This window comes from Camelina sativa, chromosome 2 (assembly GCF_000633955.1).
Source record: "Camelina sativa cultivar DH55 chromosome 2, Cs, whole genome shotgun sequence".
In the NCBI taxonomy this organism is placed as follows: domain Eukaryota; kingdom Viridiplantae; phylum Streptophyta; class Magnoliopsida; order Brassicales; family Brassicaceae; genus Camelina; species Camelina sativa.
This window is the reverse complement of record NC_025686.1, coordinates 22,588,786-22,611,671: the sequence shown is the minus strand read 5'-3', so window position 1 is coordinate 22,611,671 and position 22,886 is coordinate 22,588,786. Positions and strand designations below refer to the sequence as shown.

At 33.4% G+C, this 22,886-nt stretch overlaps 3 protein-coding genes and 1 pseudogene across 4 annotated transcripts; all 4 read left to right on the top strand.

Moving 5' to 3' along the window:
- Positions 1,239-2,135, top strand: LOC109127472 (annotated as a pseudogene).
- On the top strand, positions 9,585-12,580 carry LOC104755719. The gene is made up of 5 exons (XM_010478174.1): positions 9,585-10,818; positions 10,915-11,113; positions 11,342-11,441; positions 11,786-12,068; positions 12,255-12,580. Exons 1-5 carry the CDS (start codon positions 9,585-9,587, stop codon positions 12,578-12,580), a joined length of 2,142 nt encoding a protein of 713 aa, XP_010476476.1.
- On the top strand, positions 18,238-18,792 carry LOC104755706 (putative FBD-associated F-box protein At5g50270). The gene has a single exon (XM_010478148.1). It carries the CDS (start codon positions 18,238-18,240, stop codon positions 18,790-18,792), a length of 555 nt encoding a protein of 184 aa, XP_010476450.1.
- LOC104733181 (FBD-associated F-box protein At5g56370-like) lies at positions 20,432-22,561 on the top strand. 2 transcript variants are annotated; one of them, XM_010452788.2, is made up of 4 exons: positions 20,432-20,655; positions 20,745-21,665; positions 21,752-21,883; positions 21,970-22,560. In XM_010452788.2, exons 2-4 carry the CDS (start codon positions 20,982-20,984, stop codon positions 22,246-22,248), a joined length of 1,095 nt encoding a protein of 364 aa, XP_010451090.1. In that variant the 5' UTR covers positions 20,432-20,655; positions 20,745-20,981; the 3' UTR covers positions 22,249-22,560. The 2 variants fall into 2 exon arrangements, with proteins under 2 accessions (XP_010451090.1, XP_019092346.1); XM_019236801.1 differs by lacking the exon at positions 20,432-20,655 and having other exon boundaries at positions 20,925-21,665; positions 21,970-22,561.

Here is a 22,886-nt window from a genome sequence, read left to right as displayed (position 1 = left end):
TTGGCTCTTGTGGTATATATGGAAAGCGCGTAATGATAAACTCTTTAGTAATCTGGATTCTAATCCCCTAGCCATTTTACGGTTGGCGGAAGATGAGGCGCGTGCGTGGGCTTTAGCTCAAGTGGATGAACTGGTATCAATCCCGGATGTTCCCGCCCCCCTACGGCAACAGGACCGGGGAGGATCAGGGGTCCCAAGATCCCTATCCAATTATATTTGTTTTGTAGATGGCTCTTGGAAAGCAACAGATCGTTTTACGGGTAGAGGATGGTTTTGTACATCGCCTTGGGGTGAATCCCCAACTATGGGTGCTGCCAATCATCGTCGTAGTCTCTCTCCTCTTCATGCTGAGATCGAGGCCCTTGTTTGGGCCATGCGTTGTATGATTGGAGCGAACAATCACTCTGTTGTTTTTCTTACCGACTGCTCCGACTTAGTGAAGATGGTGTCTTCGCCTTCCGAGTTGCCAGCCTTTCTGCCTTATTTGGAGGACATACAGACGGATAAGAAGGAGTTCGTTTCTTTCTCTTTGGCCTACGTTCCTCGCTCTCAGAATGGTAAAGCGGACAGTCTTGCGCGACGCGTTCGTACATTGCCGCATCTAGTTACCTTTGTAAATAATATTCCAACAANTTATTTCTATGTTTACCCTAGGGTTTTGCATGGTTCTCGTGTAGGTCTGTGTTATTCGTTTCATAGATGAAATAATCTACTGAGCTTGGGAAGGAATAAATTATTCTCTCTGTTTCGAAAAGTGTTCTGTTTGTATTCTCTCTGTACCGGGCTTATAGGGTCGGGATATGATAGCTGAACCTAATTTCTTATGTTTGTTTTAGGGATTTCGTCTTATCTTTTAATTCATTGACATGTTTGAGGAATTCAGGGTTTTCCTTGAAAACTTATTTTTCAAAAGAAACCACTCCTATTACTCAGATTTGATCTTAAAACTGAAAACTATAAAATTACTAATACTTAATATATGCCAAAATTTTAGTATCTAACGCAATATTTAATAATCATCTACCGAGAAAAAGGAAATAAATCATTTTTTTTTGGTTATTAAGACCATCGCCGTCCTCAAGTTTCTATTAGGGTTCATAGGAGACGAAGGAACAGAGTAATCTCTTCTTACTGTTCGTTTTTTTGAAACGAATCCTGTCTTTGTTTCACTTCCATCGTCTTCCAATCTCTCTGATACATGGTTTTGTCTGGTTCCTTTTCATGTGTAGGTTAATAGAGAAAGCATTGAGATTCCCTTTGTCTTGTGATAACATTAATTCGTCTCTGGTTTCCGAAATCTAATGGATAGGATCAGTCACTTACCTGACGATATCCTATTGAAGATATTGTCATGCCTTCGAACAAAAGAAGTTATGCGAACTATGTTTTTGTCTAAACGTTGGAAATATCTCTGGATGTTTGTACCAAGACTTGAGTTTGATGATATCACTGATCAATTTCCCAAACCTCTGTATGTGGGATCTTCAGATTCTGATTATAGAATATTTCGGCAGTTTGTGGACAGATCTTTGATGTCATTCGAAGGTCAGGTTCTTCAAAGTATGTATCTCAAATTAGGTAGACGGTTCACAGGTGGAGATGTTGCGATTTGGGTTAGAAGCGCGTTGCAACGTGGTCTAGTTGACCTGAAACTCGAATATTCCAGGTAAGTACTCGTGGAATATTCGTACTCGTGGAATTCCAGGCGTCAAATTCTTCCAAAAAGTCTATACACAACTTGTGAGACACTTGTGGTCTTAGAACTTGAAAATGTTTGTTTGGATGTTCCTGACCTTGTTTGTCTAAGGTCTCTCAAAACTCTATCCCTCAAATCGGTCAATCACTCTGACCTGCGTTCTCTAGTTAGCCTTTTGCCCAATTGTCCTGTTCTTGAAGACTTGTTCATACAAAAGGACCATGTACCAAGAATGGTCTGATTTTCAAGATTGTAGTGCCTTCCTTGAAGAGATTATCTTTAGATTATCTTGGAATCAAGGAACTTGAGATCGATGCACCTTCTTTGAAATACCTGCACATTGTAGATCGTTTGCCTGGCCTTTCAGTTAGAAGGGTTTTAACTTGAGTGAGGTGGTTAAGGCCAATTTTAGTATTATTCTTAGCGGACCCGAGAAGCTTCTGCATTCTCTTGCTTCAGTCGAGCATCTTCGTTTATGTTTATCAGCTTCAGAGGTAACTTTTTGGTCTCTTAGTTAATTGTTCTTTCAGCCCTAAATCTCTGTCTTTGAGTTTCTCGTAGTATGTTTACTTCGGTCCCCTATCCTTGTTATGCAGGTTGAGTATCCTGTTGGTATATGCTTCCATAGACTCAAACATTTGGAGGTATGTACATGCAAATCTGAGTGGCTCGATTTGTTCATGCATCTGCTTGAAGATTCGCCTACCTTAAAGGTTATAAAAATCAATCAGGTGTGTTTTGTTCTTAGTCTCCTTGAATCAGATTTCTGTTTTTCCGCCAATAATATAATGGTTTACTGAAAATTGCAACCCTATTGATTTTATATATTAGTGTCATCCTGCTAGAAAGGTGCGGCCTTATTGGAACCAACCGAGCTCTGTTCCAAGATGTATGTCCTCAAATCTTGAAATTTTGAAGTGGATCAAATACGAAGGAACAGAAGTAGAGAAAGAACTTTTAACCTATATCTTGAAAACCGCGCTTTGTCTAAAGAAGGCGAGTTTCATCGCTAAATCCAACGATGACAAGAAGAAACTGCAAATGCGTCCGGAGTTATCGTTGTCGCGAAGGGCCTCATCCACTTGTGAGCTTGTATTCAACTGAAATGCTCATGCTAATCACTCTCAAGATCAAACAACATGTCTTCTTTTGTGATTTTTTTTTATTTATGATTTATCTGGTTCCACTCCTTAAAAGTGACACTGTAATTTTTTTCCCTTTTCTCTTTTGGAGTTTGATGTCAAAGTTTGGAAAGTTATTGAAAACTTGCTTTATGGATAGTAGTGTGTCTAACTGCGCTAATAGAGAAATGGTTTGATTCTATACAAAATACTCAAAATAACACATCTGATCTGATCATGAAGCTAAAAGATGTTTAAGCTAAACACTGAAAAAATGTAACTAATTAAACTAGTACAATTTCAATTGTATGCTTTTTTCTATAATTTAAATAATATTTAATACCAAGGAACAGCAAATAAAAGGATTTTGATTTTGTTATAAGGACGTGTCGTCCTCAAGTTTGCCATTAGAGTTGGGGACCAAGTCACGGCCTTCCATTGTGTGATTTCTCTTCTTTTTATTCGCTTTTGAATAGAATCACTTCGAAAAATTATATATTTTTGTTCCATCACCTTCTCATCTTCTCATATATATATATATACTAGAAGTAGACTCGCTCGATGGGCGAGACAACTTTATAATAATTTTAATATATTTTAGATTTATTAAAATATTTAAAATTTTATTTTTTGTGTTTCGATAAATGATCTTATGTTTGTTATTTATTTTGTTTTAAAATAAGTATTCTCAATCACTTATAATGAATGACTATTGATTAGTTAAACATTAAACTGAAAGATTTTATTAATATGAAAGGTTACTTTAAAATATTTAGTCTGTATCACATAATATATAGAGCTCTTCATGTTTTGATCTGCAATCAAGACCTACAAACATTTTTTACGTTGGGAAAAAGAAAATTGATTACGTATAAAATAAAATGCGGCTGATCATAGACATTATGTGTTAGTTTGTCCGCTCTTAACATATAATCAATAAAACATCAATATCTTCTAAAATCAGACACATTCAAGAAGGACGAGACAGTAGCTTGAATTTCTCAAATAACCTCTTCTTGAGCCGAAACTCATGCTCTTCCTTCATTCTCTGTGTATATAATTTCATTAATTAAATAACTAAAGGTAACATAAATAATTTTAATATTTATATATTACGAGCATGCTTCACACATGCTTAAAAGTTTTATCATTATAATTTGAATGTTTTAGCAATAAAATATTTTAATCTTAATGAATTATACAAATGACTTCAAATACGTTTGTGTTCTAAAAGTAGAATTCTTTGTGTTTCTTGATTAATTGCATTTAGAAAAGAAAGTTTTCTGTTAGATATTTCTATATTTTTATCACGTACTTTATATCTATTGAACATACTAAATGCAAACTAAATTCTAGTTTAGAATTGAGTAAATTTTTTTTATTAATATATATTGATATAGTATTATATCAAATAAAAATTGGTTTTTTTTTGTGTCATACTTTTCTGTTTAAAATTAATATATATATATATATATGTGTTGTATTATACTCAAAATGACCAACAAAAAAGAGTAAAAACATACCATCATATTATCGAGTTACATTTTGTAGTGTTAACTGTATAACCTAAGAAAACATAAAATCATTGTTCACCAGATAATTTTTTTTTCTTCTATGTTTTTTTTTTAAAATCATGTGATGGATGGAAGAAGAGATAACTCAAATCTTCCTACTTCTCCAAGACATTGTTTTCTCTCTCTTTTCCTTTGTCTCTCTCTCTAGAATGCAATTAGAATTAGCGTAGGGTGATTTTTGGATTTTTCGACTTGATAAACACGTGGTAGAGGTGAGTCTTGTTAAATGTGTATTGATGAAACTTGCACACATGGTCAGATCCCATTGTCTTGCTCTGCTTGCGGGTAAGAACTATCATCACATCATCAACAATCAATCTTGGCTAGGAAAAATAATGGAACATATGAGAAGAGAAAATAAGTGCATACATTGTATAACCCAAACAATAATGTTGTGAAAAGAAATTAGATGTTAAATATATTTTAAGAAAATAATTAAGACTAAATTGTGTAAGAAAATAAAAATAAATTTGGAAGAATCACATGGCTTTGGAAACCCATATCATGAGATATAAATCACCTAGACGTCCAAATCTTCTTCGACCCTAAACTCTAAACCATCGCAAAACTTTTCTCATCAGAAGCCATAACCTATAAATAAAATAAAGGATCAAGGAAATGGTTATAGGAAAGAAATTTCATAAATACATACAAACACAGTCGTAACGTTAATGAACAAATTTAAAGTCATAGTATTCGAAACAGTTAATATATTTTTAAACTCATTTTTATGGGTAATAAATACAAACACACTTGTGTAAAATATAGCGTGGGTAATAAGTAGCATAAATATTGTGACTAAGATATAAAATCTATTAGGGTTTATGAATTATGATCTAAAACTAAAATTTTATATTAAAAATTTATCAAATGGATCAAAAAAAAAAATACAATATTGATATACAAAATAGGCATTTGAAACAACATTTACCAACATTTACAAGTGAGAATGTGTTATGTGTCTGAGACCTTATTCAACTAAAATTTTCTAATGAATAACCACATTTCACATGTTCACTTCTATATATGCTCCAAAATTAAAATCATATTGTTTATTTCAAAACCTACAAATGTCACATAAAAGAAAAAATTAAATATTACAAAATTTAGAAAACTATGTGAGAGGTAGAATATGATGTTTGATGAAGACTTTGTCTAGCTATTTATATATAAATTTGTAGTAGTATGAGAGGTTTTTCAGTTTTTTTTGGTCAATCATGGGAGTTATGATTTCAAAGAATAAATAATTAAATATACCATAGGTTTTGTCTGTGTTTTTATTGTAGTTAATACATTAAAGTGTATTCATATGATGAAAGATTTGTTTTTAATTATTTTCAAATATCATGGGAGTTACATTTTAAAGAACTCCCATGATATATGAGGTGGGAGCGACATCGTTTCTGCGTTTTGATTTTATGAACTGACAATATATTTAGGTGGGCCTGGATTTTGAGTTATTTGGTAAAGCCCAATGTATTTAAACGTAATATGATTTATTTGGAAAAGCCCGATATAAGAACGTGATACGTAGAAACAAAGTTTTTGAGAATGATTTTAGAACAGGTGTCAGCTATATATTTAGCCAGGTGTCATGTTCTTAGAAGAAGTTGAGGAGAAACCTTGTCTTATTATATAAGAAGACAAGGTTTACTATAAATTTTGTTAATGATTACTATTAAATAAAAATAAAATATCATGTTGTTTTATATCTTAAAATTATTTTAGAATAAATTGATTTGATCTTTTGGCACAAAAACTGTGAAGCAAATATTTTAATTTTTTTTTGTCAACCAATAATTATTATAATATTTTTATAGCTTGAAATTAGTAAAGAGTTTAATAACCATCACATTATATTTTTCCTAAATTATGATATTAATATTTAAATCTTTAGTCATTGAAAATTTATTTTGTCCCAAATTATAAAATGAATATTTAATTCTTTCTTATTTGCAAAATTAGAATGTTATGGTAATTATATAAGATATTGATAAATGATATCTATATATAATTACTAAAAAGGACATTACATATATAAATGTCAATATATTTTCTTAGTACAGAAATTCATTTAAATATAGTGAATATGAAAAATAATGTATGTAATTTTGAGAAAAATGAATTAAAATAATTTAATAATTGAGAAGTGAGGACAGATGTCGAAAATATACGCTGTCAAATGAGCTTGAAATTAGTAAAGAGTTTTATAACCATCTCATTATATTTTTCCCATATTTTGAGAAGTGAGGACAGATGTCGAAAATATACGCTGTCAAATGAGCTTGAAATTAGTAAAGAGTTTTATAACCATCTCATTATATTTTTCCCATATTTTGAGAAGTGAGGACAGATGTCGAAAATATACGCTGTCAAATGAGCTTGAAATTAGTAAAGAGTTTTATAACCATCTCATTATATTTTTCCCATATTTTGAGAAGTGAGGACAGATGTCGAAAATATACGCTGTCAAATGAGCTTGAAATTAGTAAAGAGTTTAATAACCATCTCATTATATTTTTCCCATATTATGATAGTAATATTTAAATCTTTAACTATTGAAAATTTATTTTGTCCAAAATTATAATATTAATATTTAATTATTTCTTATTTATAAAATTATAATGTTATGGTAATTATATAAAATATTGATAAATGATATCTTTATATAATTACTAAAAGGACATTACATATATAAATGTTAATATATTTTTTTAATACAGAAATATTATTTAAATATAGTGAATGTGAAAAAATGTATGTAATTTTGTGAAAAATGAATTAAAAAAAATTAATAATTGAGAAGTGATGACAGATGTCGAAAATATACACTGCCAAATGTCCTCGTGTTATGCAAAATTAGAAGAAAACCTTCTCATATTATATAAGATATTGGAACCAGGTTATGTTCCTGAATGTCTGTTGTCTAGTCTCGAAACTTTCGAATGGAGAGAATACGAAGCAATTAAGACTAGAAGAGAAACAAGCCGCAAGATTTATCTTAGGAAACTCTAGTTAGAGATGGCAACTTTCTACCACAAATCAATAAATCTTTAGAACATGTGCATTAGTCTATCACCAAGTTTCTCATGTCCGGTTCGTATATATGCCTAAAAATCCTAGACAAGTTATGCTTTAAAATAAATGGTATAATACAAAATTCATGTGTTTAAATAGCCTAAATTTGAAATTTTGTGATTTAAATAACAGTTTTACCTTTTTTTTTTTTGCAAGCTTTTAATTATTTAAATATATTTCGTTTTGGTACGCAAAAAAAAAACAAACAAAAAAAAACTGTAAAACCTCTATTCTATATCAGGATTTAGGGTTCGTCTCTCAATATGATGGACAAATTAATGGTGACTAAAACCAGAGTCATCAGATTCGTAGCTGATAAAAGGAAAATAACGCAGGTTTTAGGGTTTGTTTCTTCCCTTGTGAATCTTCTTATGTTTTTTTTTTTTTGGAATATTATTGTTAGTAACAAGTTCACAGAATACATCGATCACTGTTTTGAACTAACCATATCTGTACGAATTGCTTTTAACTAGTGCATGTTCTTTCGCATCAATTATTTCTGTGGTGGGTGCTTGTTTATGCTATAGGGTTTTGATTAATTAGTTCTCGTGTAGCTTAAGACACTACAAGAAAACAGCCCATAGCCGACTACATTTTACGACTATTTTTCAGTCGCTTTAGCGACTATTTGGTTACTCCGTTACGACTATTTTACGACTAAATAAAAATGTGATCGTACAGTAGTCGCTAAATTGCGACAAAATTCAGTAGTCGTAAAAATAGTTGCCATTTAACGACTACGTTACGACTAATATGTAAAATTATAAACGCAGTCGTAACCTTGTCGTTATGTAGTCCCTCAGTTACGACTATCTAGGTAGACGCATACAAGTCACCAAATTAGGTGATTATATTACGACAATATCGGCAGGTCGTACAGGTTGTCGCTTAGTAGTCGTTATTTAGCGACTATTATGCGACACTTTCGGTGAGTCGTAACGTAGTCGTGTAATAGTCGTAACATGTCGGTATTAAAATTCACGTTTTCTTCGTTTGGGGGTTGGTGTACTTGTATTATGCGACTGAATTTTAATAGTCGCTTGGTAGTCGCCAAAATTGCCTATATATACGACCTTCACCACTTCTTCTCTCTTCACTCACCATTTCTTCTCTTCTCACTCATAAAAACACAAAAAAAAAATCTTCCAAAATAAAAAAATATTCCAAAAAAATTTTAAAAAAAAATCTTCCAAAAAAAAAAAGAAAAAAAAAGATTTTATATATTCTTGTATAATGTCTGGGAATTACAATTATAGTAATTCTCGAGAGTGGATGTCTAAGAGGTTCGATGAAGTGACGGGCAATTTTTCGGCGGAGTTTACAACGGGGATGGAGCAATTCATGGAATTTGCAAATAGTCAATCTCTAGCACAGAATAATGGGGGTATGTTTCACTGTCCTTGTAGTCGTTGTAAGAACGATAAGTTTATGTCGGGAAAAAGAATTTGGAATCATCTTTTTAGCAATGGATTTATGCCTGATTATTATATTTGGTATAGACATGGGGAAGAAATCAATATGGATATAGGAACAAGTTATGTTGGTAGTGATCAAGAAGTGGGTAATGTAGATGTGGGTAATGTAGTAGAAAATCCATATGTGGATATGGTGAATGATGCATTTCGTTATAATGTGGGTTTAGATGATAACTATCATGAGGGTAGTTCTCAAAATGTAGAAGAACCAATACGTAATCATTCAAAGAAATTCTACGACTTGTTAGAAGGCGCAAAAAATCCATTATACGATGGTTGCCATGAAGGTCACTCACAATTATCGTTAGCTGCTCGAGTCATGCAAAATAAGGCGGAGTATAATATGAGTGAAAAGTTAGTGGATTCGGTGTGCGAAATATTGAATGAGTATTTACCAGAAGGAAACCAGGCAACGGGTTCACATTACGAGACGGAAAAATTAATGCGCAATTTAGGTCTCCCATATTATACAATTGATGTTTGTATTAACAATTGTATGATATTCTGGAAAGATGACGAAAAGGAAAAGACTTGTCTGTTTTGTGGTGCCCAAAGATGGAAGCCAAAGGATCCTCGACGTAGAACCAAAGTACCATACAGTCGTATGTGGTATCTACCTATTGCTGATAGATTGAAGAGGATGTACCAGAGCCACAAGACTGCGGCGGCGATGAGATGGCATGCTGAGCACAAATCTAAGGAGGGAGAAATGTGTCATCCTTCAGATGCGGCGGAGTGGAAATATTTTCAAGAACAAAATCCTCGATTTGCAGAAGAACCCCGTAACGTTTATCTTGGATTATGCACTGATGGGTTCAATCCGTTTGGCGTGTCTCGTAATCATTCATTGTGGCCTGTGATCTTGACTCCATACAATCTACCCCCTGGTATGTGCATGAACGAAGAGTTCTTGGTTCTTACAATTTTGAATTCTGGGCCAAATCATCCGCGAGCTAGTCTGGATATCTTCCTCCAACCTTTGATTGAGGAGTTAAAAGAGTTGTGGTCTACTGGAGTCGATGCATACGATGTTTCCTTGAATGAAAATTTTAATCTAAAGGCAGCTATAATGTGGACGATAAGTGACTTTCCGGCGTATGGCATGTTATCAGGATGGACAACCCATGGAAAATTGTCTTGTCCAGTTTGCATGGAAGATACAAAGTCGTTTTATCTCCCTAATGGAAGGAAGGTGTGTTGGTTTGATTGTCATTGGAGATTTCTTCCTCACGATCATCCATTAAGGAGGAATAAGAAAGACTTTCTAAAGGGAAAAGATGCTTTGAGAGAGTATCCACCTCAGTCGTTGACCGGTGAGCAAGTTTATTACGAGCGGTTGGCTGAAGTAAAACCACCAAAAACCAAGGACGTTGGTGGAAATGGTCATGAAAAGAAGACTGCTGGCTATGGGAAGCAACACAACTGGCATAAGTTAAGCATCTTATGGGAGCTGCCTTACTGGAGGGACCTCAATCTTCGACACAATATTGATGTGATGCATACAGAGAAGAACGTTTTGGATAACATCATGTATACTCTTATGAGTGTGAAGGGTAAATCAAAAGACAACATCATGTCAAGATTGGATATACAAAAATTCTGTTCTCGGCCACAACTACATATTGATAGTGATGGTAAAGCTCCTTTCCCACCCTACACTTTGACAGAAGAAGCGAGAACAAGTTTACTAGAATGTGTCAAACATTCGGTGAAATTTCCTGATGGCTATTCGTCAGACCTAGCTAGTTGTGTTGATATGGAAAATGGAAAGTTTTCAGGCATGAAGAGTCATGACTGCCATGTTTTTATGGAACGACTACTTCCATTTATCTTTGCAGAACTCCTAGACCGGAACGTCCACCTTGCATTATCAGGTATTAATTAATTTCATATATATACCTATATTTTTGAAGTCATTTAATAGTAAATATAAAGAAATTAACCCCAATAGTTTGCATTGTATATTGTAGGGCTTGGAGCATTTTTCCGGGACTTATGTGCGAGAACTTTGCATAAAAGTCGCATTCAAATTCTAAAACAGAACATAATTCAGATCCTATGCAATTTGGAAAAGATCTTTCCACCATCATTTTTCGACGTGATGGAGCATTTGCCTATACATCTCCCCTACGAAGCTGAATTAGGAGGCCCTGTCCAATATAGGTGGATGTATCCTTTTGAGAGATTTTTCAAAAAGTTGAAAGGAAAAGCGAAGAACAAAAGATATGCGGCTGGATCAATCGTTGAGTCATATATCAATGACGAGATTGCTTACTTCTCTGAGCACTACTTTGCCGATCATATAAAAACAAAATCAAGGTAAATTCTAAAATCAATCAAGGTAGATAAAACTGTTATCATTTATTTGAAAGTCATTTGCTTTTCTCATTTGGTCAGGTTAACACGATTTGATCAAGGTGAAGCCCATGAATATCATGTCCCTGGAGTACCTCCTATATTTACTCACATCGGCCGTCCAAGTGGAGAAATGAATGAAGTATGGCTGTCTGAAAGGGACTATCAATGCGCACATGCATATGTTTTAAGAAATTGTGACTATTTTCAGCCAATTGAGAGGTATAATTAAGTTTATATACTTTATTATATATATAATCCACAAAAATTCTCATATATTTGTGTTGGTCTTGTATATATAGTATGTTCGAGGATTTTATTGGTGCAAAATATCCAGGACTTTCGGAAAAAGAACTCTCCACCAAAAGAGCTGACGAATATCATTTATGGGTTAAAGATTATGTATGTCTTTATTTAATCCTTATGTAAAATATTTTTATTATATATTATAAATAATTCTAATATAATATTGTGACTAATATGCAGGTTTCTTACTGGAACGCCACAAATCCATTTCCTACCTGGGTTCAAGAGATAGTGCATGGACCTTTGAACAAGGTCAAAACATGGCCAATGTATTTTACAAGAGGCTACTTATTTCATACACGTGATCATGGTGTTGGACAAAGGACTTGTAACTATGGAGTCTGTGTTAAAGGTGAAAATTACACTGATGCATCCGATGCAGCGGATTTCTACGGGACTTTAACTGATATCATAGAACTCGAGTATGAGGGGATGGTCAATTTGAGAATCACACTTTTTAAGTGTAAGTGGTATGACCCTGTTATGGGTAGAGGCACTCGAATGAGCAATGGTGGCGTTGTAGACGTTCTATCATCGAGAAAATATAATAAATACGAACCATTTATTCTAGGTACGTACATATGTATATATATATAGATATTATTTTTTAATGTCAATAATATATATTTGTGTTGATATTCCTAAACAGCCTCCCAGGCGCATCAAGTTTGCTATATTCCCTACCCATACACAAAGAAACCAAGGAAGGAATGGCTCAATGTTTTAAAAGTTAATCCAAGGGGAAACATTGCAGGAGAATATGAGAACAAAGAACCAACTCTTTTGCAAACAGAAAATGATGATGCTGTATTGGTGACAACTATTGAAGATCTGGTTTTCGATAATTTAGAAGAAATAAATGAACCAATAAATCTTGATTATGATGTCGAAGATGCAGAACCAGAAGATGAATTTCAATGTAATTTATCATCTTCAGACGATGAAGTAGATGAAGACGAAGATCCTCCTAACTAATTATGCTTGTGTAAAATATTTGTATCAATTTGGATAATTATGCTTGTATCAAATATTATTAATAATTATGTTTCTATTAAAATAAATAATTATGTGTTTATATTAAATTGTAAATTATGACTAATTAGTTTCAAAATATTGAACTTTTAGTTTCAAAATATTAAACTTTTAGTTTAATTATGACTAATATTTAGTTTCTAAATATTAAAATTTTAGTTTAATTATTATGACTATTAGCGACTAATTAGCGACCAATTAGCGACTAAATTAAGAAAATATGAATTAATTAATCTCAACCCAAATAAACCCGGGAAACCAAATTAATTTCCCTCTAAACCAAAATTATTTCCCCCTAAACCAAAAAAATTTTGATTTCCCCCTTTACCTAAAACCTAATTTTTCCCCCAAACCCAAAACCAAAATCCCTAACTCCGAAACCAAAACCTAATCCTAAACTCTCCTCTTCTCTTCTCTTCGATAACTCCGAAACTCTCTCCTCTTCGAAAACTCTCCTCTTCCCGATTTCTCTTCTGAATCCCGATTTGCTTTCTCTTATCTGTCTGTCTTTCTCATCTGTCTCCCGATTCTCTTCTTCATGATGGCTCCAACGCAATCTGCGGCGAAGTCTGCAACTAAGGCTCCGACCAAAGCTCCAGTTAAGCGAGGAAGAAAGAGGAAGATGGACCGTAATTTCTTCCAAAGAACCGAAGGGTCGACCCCCATCAAAGAAGCGAGAAGACCAAACCCTCTACCGACACAATACAACTTTACGCCGGCAGCAGATTTGCCCCATCCTCAAACACCGCAAGAGCAAGACCACGTTTTCCCGAGACCCTCACCGTCAGAAACACCACAGATCTGCAACTATCCACCGCCACAAACTCTTTTCTAGACCTCGGTGAACCAACAACGTCAGACTCAACAGCCTCTTTCGTCAGAGGAGGTCCATAACAATCCGCGACAGTCTCCACCTGATCCTCCACCACAAGACGCTCCACCGTCTCCAGCTGATAACTCTCAAGCTCAGAGCCGGCCATCATCTCATGGTAACAACTACCATGAAGGCTCTGAGGCTTCAAATCCGGAGCTCCAGGAGGACACGATTGTCACTCTAAATGCCCTGCTTAGAGTTCCAAACCGTGAGAAGTTTACAACCGTCCTCTCCCCAACACCGATGCCAAACACGACCTGGTACTCAATCTTTGATGGTTCTTAATAGGTTCTGTTTTGTGCCTATATATATGTATAAGTACTCAATCTTTGACATCTGTTTTGTGTTGGACCTATATATATGTCTGTTTGATGTTTGTTCTTAATAGGTTTTGTCTTGCGTTGGTCGTATATACATAAGTATAAGTACTCAATCTGTTTTGACATCTGTTTTGTGTTGGTCCTTATCTGTTTTAGAACATTGACATCTTTTTTCTGTTTTGTGTTTGCAGGTTTACTCGCGACGAAAAATCGCGACTGGTAAGGAGCATTACTAAAATTTTTACAAATAAATTTGATGGTCCATATTACAGCTGGACATGTGTGCCTCGGGACAGACAACAGAGATGGTTCATTGAGTTTGCTGTACAGTTTTCTTCTCTCTTAACCTTTTCACATATAGGTTTACTTGTTGAGTTTCCACTAACATCATTATATTGTCTTTGCTATGTAGAAAACACACACATGGGATCCTTTGATTACTGGGACAGTTCAACAGTTTTTTGAGCTCATCTGCAAACGCCGGATGAAAGACATGATTTGCAATGCCAAGACTAGTGGAGAGCGACCAATATGGATCAGAGATACTATTTGGCAAATAATGGTTGATTTTTGGGAGACTGAAGAAGCACAACAAAGGAGTGTCACCTACTCTAAAGCTCGTATGTCTGATCGTGGTGGTCTTGGTCCTCACGTCCACTTATCAGGTTCAAAGTCTTATCAACAAATCCATAACGAAATGGTTAGTAACTTTTATATACCCATAAATTTTGTTTTTCTTTACATTTGGAGCTTTAAATGATGTCATAACCCTTGATTCTTTTGTAACATTGCAGGAAAAGGAATTGGGAAGACCGGTTAGTCTTGGTGAGGTTTTTATTAAGACACATACCAAGCCAGATGGTACTTATGTTGACAGGAAGGCAGAGCAAATCTCTCTCAATTATGAGAAGAACTTGCAGCAGAAGTTGTCCGACCTTGGGGAACATACTTCACAGCCTCCAGAGCTCACAGCAGATGATTACACAAACATCTTTATTCAGGTAAATATCACTTTTCACAACCCACATTGAATTATCTTTTGATTTCTACAGCCTCTTTAACGTTTGTTTTTCTCTTTGTTTTCTTGTAGTCTACTCAGAAAGATTCACGAGGAAACCTGTATGGAGTTGGAAGTCTTAAGCATACTCTTCAACCTCTTCTCAATGGCTTGGCAAACCAACAACAAGAGTCTGCAATGTTTCAGTCATTGCAAGAGCAAATGAGGGAAACTCAACGTCAAATCGAAGAGCAGGCTGCTTATAATTCTCGCCGTGATGCAGAGGTTGCTGCTCGTGATGCAGAGCTTGCTGCCCGTGAAGCACTACATTTCCAAGCTGTGGCTGAGCAGAAGGACAAGTTAGAGCATTTGTCCTTAGTCAAGAAGTACCTGCGCAAAACTGACCCTGCCTTTATAGAGTTTATGAAGACTCAATCAGCTGAAGCAACCACAGAGCCACTCTCAACCACACTCCCTGCAACAGCTCCACCTTCAAATCCGGTTCCTTAACAGTGATGCTTTGTAGGTTAACTTCTCACCTACAATTTCATAGACCTAACTAATTAGCTTGTCTCTTTTGTTGAACTTCTCTCTTTTGTTGAACTTGTCTCTTTGTTGAGACACATGTATACTTGGTATGCATTTGTCTCTTTTGGTTTGTATATTTGTCTTGTGAGAAACTTGGTCTTTTGGTTTGTATTATAAATCATGGTTAATATGATTTTATTGCCTTAATCTTGTTTTTGTTCTAATATGACTTTATTGCCTTAATATTGGTTTCATAATATTTTGAGAAACAGGTACCAATTTCAATTTAAAACATTTATAAATTTGTTTTCCACAAAAAATTAGTCGCTAAACAAATTAAAATTACATTACTAATTTGTTTAGAATAGTAGCCAAATAGTCGTAAATCAATAAGCATGTTACGACTACGTTACGACTACAAGCAAAATTACTGTATATCATGATTAGTCGTAAATCCGTCGTAAGCGAGTCTTCAAATGTTACGACTACACTACGACTCCTTTACAACTGCCAATATAACTGCTGGTTAATCGTAACTCTGTCGTATCGTAGTCGTAATTATTTACGATTCTGTTACGACTATTTTTACGAGTACGGAATTTTGTCGTACAATAGTCGTTAAATAACGACTATTTTTACGACTAATTCTTTTACCGACTAAGGATTTACGACTACACGTTTTAGTCGTAACTGAGTCGTAAACAGCAAATTAGCGACTACTTAACGACTCTAACTGTAGTCGGGAATGGACTGTTTTCTTGTAGTGAGATCCTGTGTCGTTTGTGTTATTAGTTTGGTATTCTGAAATCATATATACATCCAGGGTTATCTAGGTCGATGAAACGATAACTGAACGGTTCAGCCTGAAGTCCCTGAACCTCATAACTTATTTATACTAGGTATTAGTCCATGCAATGCGTGGTTGTATGCATAATAGTTTTTATTATATTTTTGAATATTTATAAAAACAATATTTTGTTTTTTTTTTATTAACAATAATAACATAATCAAATAATTGATTTTAAGATTGTATTCTACTAAAATTGTATCAAACAAAATTATCAAAAAAGTTAGTAACTATGTGTAAAATATTATGTATAAATATTCCTCATTTCAAAGTTTAAAGAAATATAAATAGAAGCTATATATATACAAATAAATATAGCTAACAAAAATAAAAATAAAATATGAAAATTTAACCAAAGACATTTTATCTTGAAAGATAAATAAAGTATAAAATTTATAATAATACTGGGTAGGAGTTACATTTGAGTTAAATGTAGAATTACAAATGACATTAAATGTGGGTTAATTAGAAATATATTTTTTTAATTTGTTTTTTTTTTCTATGAAAGGAATACCAAGTAACCCAATACCAAGTAACCCAATGAAATTTTAAACTTACAGATTATTTGGTTTTTTGTTGATATAAACTCATACATAAAAATTCAAATTTATATTATTTTTTAAGTGACAAACTAAATTAGTTTTCTTATAACATCATATGAACTTCAATATAAAGATTTTTTAAAATCCCAAGAAAACTATCTTTTTGGTTTCTTTTTTATAATTTTCACTCATCAATTTATATTCTAGTGCTAGATTTCATACTAATAGTTTTTTTTTGACAATCATACTACTAGTTTCTACTTTAGAGAGTTTAATTAGATGTATTTTTAAAAAAATTATATTCTTTTTCTATATTATACTTAGACCTGAATCTTTTCAACCTCATGACCTTGTGGGATGAATATAGTAGAAGAATATTTAAAATGGATCACTTATAAGATGATAATCTAAAATATACAATGAAGATAAACCTTTTAAAACATCCAAAACAATGTATATATCACAACAACAACAACAACAACAACAACAACAACAACAACAACAACAACAAGAAAAACAACAACAACAAACACAAAAAAAAAAAAAGAATTGAGATATAGTTGAAGAGAATGAGAGAATGAAAGAATGAGAGATCAAACATCTAAAGTAAAGAATTAAGGTGTTTTCTTTAGTTTGATTCCCTTATTATGAGATGGTTATAACCAAAATATTATTATGGTCATCAAAATTTTATTATACATATTAGAAAACATATGTATTTTAAATCAAAATAATATAAGATAACAAAGAAGAAAAGAAGAAGTACATAAAACAAAGAAACAATAGAATTCAAAACAATGTAAAATTTATAGTAAACAAAATATATAATCAAACTCTTAACTGGAGTTTCAACCTATGCAAGAACATTATAAAAAACAAAGAAAATATTTAGGATTTGAGATATGGTGGAGGAGGATGTGAGAAATGTTATTTATAGGATAAAAAATGATGGAAGTTATATTTCTAAAATAATTAAATTAGAAGAATTACAATTATAATTAATAGTGTGTTTAAATGAAAATGAATGGAGGAAAAAAAAGTCAATTCACAATTTATGTAATTTCAGTTACAATTTAGTAGTAAAGAATGAATTTAAAGTATGCATTAATGTATATAATTAAATGTGTTGTTTAATTAAAAATAAATATTAAATTTTAAAAAATTAAATCTAAATGAACCAATAAGGAGAGAGTGAAAACTTACTTTTATGTATATGATTTTCCGGTTTCTAGCTTGGAATTATAAAGATCAAAGGTATTTTTTAAATTTTTGACTTTTGATTTTATTATATTTTCTAATCATTTGGAAATTGGAATGACAACAAAATCTCACTTTCTTATGTTTGGTCTCTGAAGAAAGCTGAAAACTTTGGATATGGATTGGATTAGTGAGTTGCCTGATGCACTGCTCTTGACGATATTGTCGTCCCTGCCTACAAAAGATGTTGTGGCCACAATGGTTTTGTCTAAACGATGGCAGTGTCTTTGTATCGATGTTTGTGCCAAGACTTGAATACAATGATGATATGTACCAAGATGGTGAAGACAGGGGAAGATTCTTTCGGTTTGTTTACAATTCTTTGTTGTTGCATGAGGCTCCGGTTCTAGAAAGTATGTGTTTAAAACTTGGTCAGAAGATTGGTGCTATAGATATTGGAGTATGTGTTGGACCTGCTGTTAATCGCAGAGCGCGTGAGCTGATTATCGAGATTGATGCTTCGATTACTGAAATTCCAGTTACGCTTCCAAGGAGTCTGTATACAGACTGTAGAATGCTTGTGAGTTTGGTGCTAAACAATGCGGTTATCGTGGATTCTCGTACCCCGATTTCTTTCCCATCCCTCAAAACTCTGAAACTTACATCGATGAAGTACCCTGGAGATGACTTTTTCTACAAGATTTTATCTAGTTGTCCTGTTCTTGAAGACTTGTTTGTTGAAAAATGCATTGATGATAATGTAGCCTTTTTGGTAGTTAGAGTTTCTTCTTTAAAGGTTTTATCCTTGCTTACATCATCGGGCTTTAGCGTTTTAGGGTATGTCAACTAAGGGCTTGACTGGTTCAAACGCTGCAGTTGCGGTTGCGGTTGCGGGAGATTGCGGAAGCGGACGATTGCGGTTTCAAGCGTTATTAAGCGTTTTGAGCGACTGGTTTAGCAATTTAAAATTGGTGCGTTTGCGGGAGGTTTACGACTGGTTGACCAGCGGGTGCAATAGCGGTTGGAACATAATAAATATGATATATAATATATAAATGTTTAAAAACACCACAATTTTTATTAAACTTGATTCATAATTAAAATTTATTAAAAATACTAAAATAATTATTCAAAAAACAAATAAATTTCATATTGAAATACTTATTCCTTTATGCATTTGGCTTTTCACCAAAAATTTAATCAAGTAATTTGATAAATGAAAAAACATATGCTTTAGATCGTAGATCTTTTTTCTTTTCTCTTAGATCGTGGGTCAGTAGTTATCGGTAGGAATGGTCAAGTGAGAGTTGAGAAGAGTCACTGGTGATTTGTTTTAATATTTTTCACATAAATCTTATTTTCTTTAATTTCTGATGAAATATTATATTTATTTAGATTTTTTTGAACTTATGTGCAATGTGCCATTAAATTTACATTAAGTTTTCCGGGTTATTGTTAATCGGAATATTATTTTCTTCTAATTGTTTATTTTATAATCTTTGCAATCGTATCCATACTTCATTTTCTCCCATCCTTAATGAGTAAAATGGTTAGATAGAAGATATAACAAAAAAAAGTTCATTATCATTAATTTTTTAAAGTTTTTTACAAAAAAAAAATCCAACCGCAATCGCCCGCAACCGCAAACGTTTGCGAGAAACAGCTTTTGGAATTCAGTGGTTTGGAGCGATTGGGAGCGGTTTGTGTGATTGGTTTCAATCGCTAGCAACCCCTACCACCCACAAACACAGCGTTTGCGGGAGGTAGCGGAAGAACCAGTCAACACCTAAGTAGTATCTGGTTTTTTCAAACAACTAACAAAGGTGATAACGTTATTTAAGAATTTTTTGGGATTAATTAAAGAGTATATTTTAAATGATGTATTATTGATAATTATTTTTGCTTTATGTATTCATTTAGTTGTGTTTTTTTTACACTTATCATTCAACTGCATAAATACATTTAATTATATATTGTAAAATTAAAAATATTAAAGAAAATCAAAATCAAAATGTATTAAATATTAAATATTATTTTTGATTTTAAAAATAAAAATACATTAAATATACTAAAAAAATCATCATTTATAATACAAGTAAAAATTTTAAAACATCATCTTTTGTGATACAGATGATGGATATTTGGAGTCGATCACTGTTCCGATTACTCGCCAGTGGGACTTCTGACCAGAATTTCTTTCTCACTCTTGCTAAAATAGTGACGTGGAATATTGTCGATTTAATTGGCAAGTCTCACCATTATCCAGCAAATATTTCATCTCGTAAATTCTCTAAAGTAGAAGATATTTTGGTATATATCCAACTAAACAAAACGTTATTCACAAAAATTAGTCAAACGTTATTTACTTAATTCTTTGCCAGTCAAAGGTTATCTACCTAAATTAGCCCTTAATTAAACTTACCCTTAAACTTACACTATCTCTCTCTGTTTTCAGGATATTTCATAACCTCAATTTTTGTTATGTTTTCGAGTCTGGTTTGCTTTTTCAAGCGTAGAAAAATAATTATACTTTGACGGTAGTTTGACCTCATTGCTTGAATACGAAAAATCTTGTCTTTATAAAAAAAATGAATAAATAGAGAACAGAACAAAGAAAGAAAGAAAGAAAGAGGGCAAAAATTTAGAGAATTAGGGTTCTTCTTCAGTGTGACGACGATTTGATTTCCTTGCCATTATCGAGAAGAAGCAACAGGTAATTCACTCTTTAGTGGCATTGGTTGGTTCGATTTGATTTAGAAAGCACTAAAACTACGAATTTGTATTCTTTGGTTTCTTACTCAGATTGAAGAAATGAAAAGCTGAAATCATTGGTTTCATCGTTTTGTCTCGGGGGGTTTTTATTCGCTCTGTGTTGGCTTAGGAGAGTTGTTGCCATGGACCATATCAGTTCGTTGCCCAATGATTCCCTATTGCAGATACTTTCATTGCTTCCGACAAAAGATGTCTTGAACACTAGTGTTTTGTCTAAACGATGGCGGAATCTTTGGAAGTTGGTGCCTAGACTCCAGTACATCTACTATGATGAGGACAGATGAAGAGAATGATAATAAAGCGGGATTTGTACGGTTTGTGGACAGATCGTTGCTTCTTAGCATGGCCCCGGTTATAGAGAGTTTTCATATCAAGATAGGTCGACACAGCGACGCAGATGTCGGTTTTTGGGTTAGTATTGCTGTGGAACGAGGTTTGCGTGAGCTGGATTTCGATTATTTTGAATGTGGTTTCGAGCCTCGCAGATTGCCTCAGAGCTTGTTCACATGTGGAACACTCGTGGTGCTAAAACTGAGAAACGTATCTCTTGTAGATGTTCGATTCCCGGTTTGTTTTCAGTTGCTCAAAACGCTGCACCTCGACTATGTGCTTTTCCTAGACGATGAATCTCCTAAGACGCTTTTGTCAAGCTGTCCTGTTCTTGAAGTCTTCCATTTGACTCGAGACGACGACCTTGACGATGTGGTGACTTTCTCCGTTATGGTGCCTTCGTTACAAAGATTTTTCTATTGTGGAGGACCTGAGCTTGTGATGAATACGCCTTCTTTGAAGTACTTAACGCTTTCAGAGTATGGTGACAAGTGTAGTATGATTGAGTATTTGCCTGAGATTGTCGAAGCATATGTCCAGGAGGTTACATGTTCCAACACTGATGATATCCTCAGATCTATTGCATCAGTCAAACGCCTCTTCCTTTGTTTACCCTCAAAGGTACGATATACTTGCAACAACTCTAAATGCTTTTTTATATAGAATTCTGTAGTGATTACGCTTAACTGTTTTTTTTTGTACTGCAGCCTAAGTTTCCTACTGGTAGTATCTTCCACCGGCTTCAACACTTGGAGTTTTGCACTTCTGAATCAGAGTGGGATCTACTTATGTCTATGCTCCAACATTCCCCAAAACTTCGATCTCTCAAACTTTACGAGGTAAATATAACCAACCTTTTGAAACTTTGAGAGTTATATATTGACTTAAATGTTCTTTTATATATGGTATACAATTATGCACTCAGCACCATGGCTGCATTGTTCGAGATCCTATGCTTCATTGGGAGGAACCAAGCTCTGTTCCTGAAACGCTGAAGTTCGTTCTTGAGACTTTTGAGTGGAGAAAGTACAAGGGATGGATGATACAGAAAGAACTCGCAACGTTTATCTTGAAACATTCAAGGCGTTTAAAGATTGCGATTTTCTCCCCGGATACAACCAACTTGAGAAAAAAACATCCTCTGATCACGGAATTGGCGCGCTTGTCCAGGGGCTCAACAGAATGTGAGCTAGTGTTTGGTTAAATTTTTTAAGAGAATTGTTTTAGATAAAATTATGTTTGGTTTGGGCTCTCTCCTTCGGTCACTCAACAATCCACAGGAGTTTGAGATTGGATATATAGAGATATGGCCACTTCTGTTATTTCTAATCACTTTGTTATTGACTCTTGTAGACGAGTGAGTGGCTACTACCTTTGTATCTCTTTTCTTTAGGTAATGAAGATTCTGAAGTTGAGTACAAATAAACAAAAAAAATCATCTTAGGGCATATTTATAGGGGATCATGTGGGGGTGATCTTAGATGAGAAATAATGTAAAAATATTGTAAGATCAGGGCTTAAGATCTTTTGTTAAGAAGGAAGTTATAGGGAGAACAGGTATAAGATCTTAAGATTTAATAATATAATATTCTTATAGAATTTTTAAAATATTGAATAAATACAAAGATTAATGTTTAATATATAATTTAAGTATGCTTAAAACTATTTAATATAATGTTTATTAATTTTCTTATTAAACATATTACAATTATTAAAATTTATAAAATAACATTTTAATTGAAAATTATTACAACTTTTATTATAAAAAAAAACATTATTACTTAATTAATTAAAGAAGACAAACATTTTATTTAATTAATACAAATGACCAAATTTATTCCA

Coding starts and splice junctions, on each gene's coding strand:
- LOC104755719 (XM_010478174.1), top strand. CDS start 9,585: ATGTACCAGAGCCACAAGACTGCGGCGGCGATGAGATGGCATGCTGAG. Junction 11,442..11,785: donor CAAGTGGAGAAATGAATGAA/GTATGGCTGTCT, acceptor ACTAATATGCAG/GTTTCTTACTGGAACGCCAC. Junction 12,069..12,254: donor GAGAATCACACTTTTTAAGT/GTAAGTGGTATG, acceptor ATTCCTAAACAG/CCTCCCAGGCGCATCAAGTT.
- LOC104733181 (XM_019236801.1), top strand. CDS start 20,982: ATGATGAGGACAGATGAAGAGAATGATAATAAAGCGGGATTTGTACGG. Junction 21,666..21,751: donor TCCTTTGTTTACCCTCAAAG/GTACGATATACT, acceptor TTTGTACTGCAG/CCTAAGTTTCCTACTGGTAG. Junction 21,884..21,969: donor GATCTCTCAAACTTTACGAG/GTAAATATAACC, acceptor TTATGCACTCAG/CACCATGGCTGCATTGTTCG.
- LOC104755706 (XM_010478148.1), top strand. CDS start 18,238: ATGTTTGTGCCAAGACTTGAATACAATGATGATATGTACCAAGATGGT.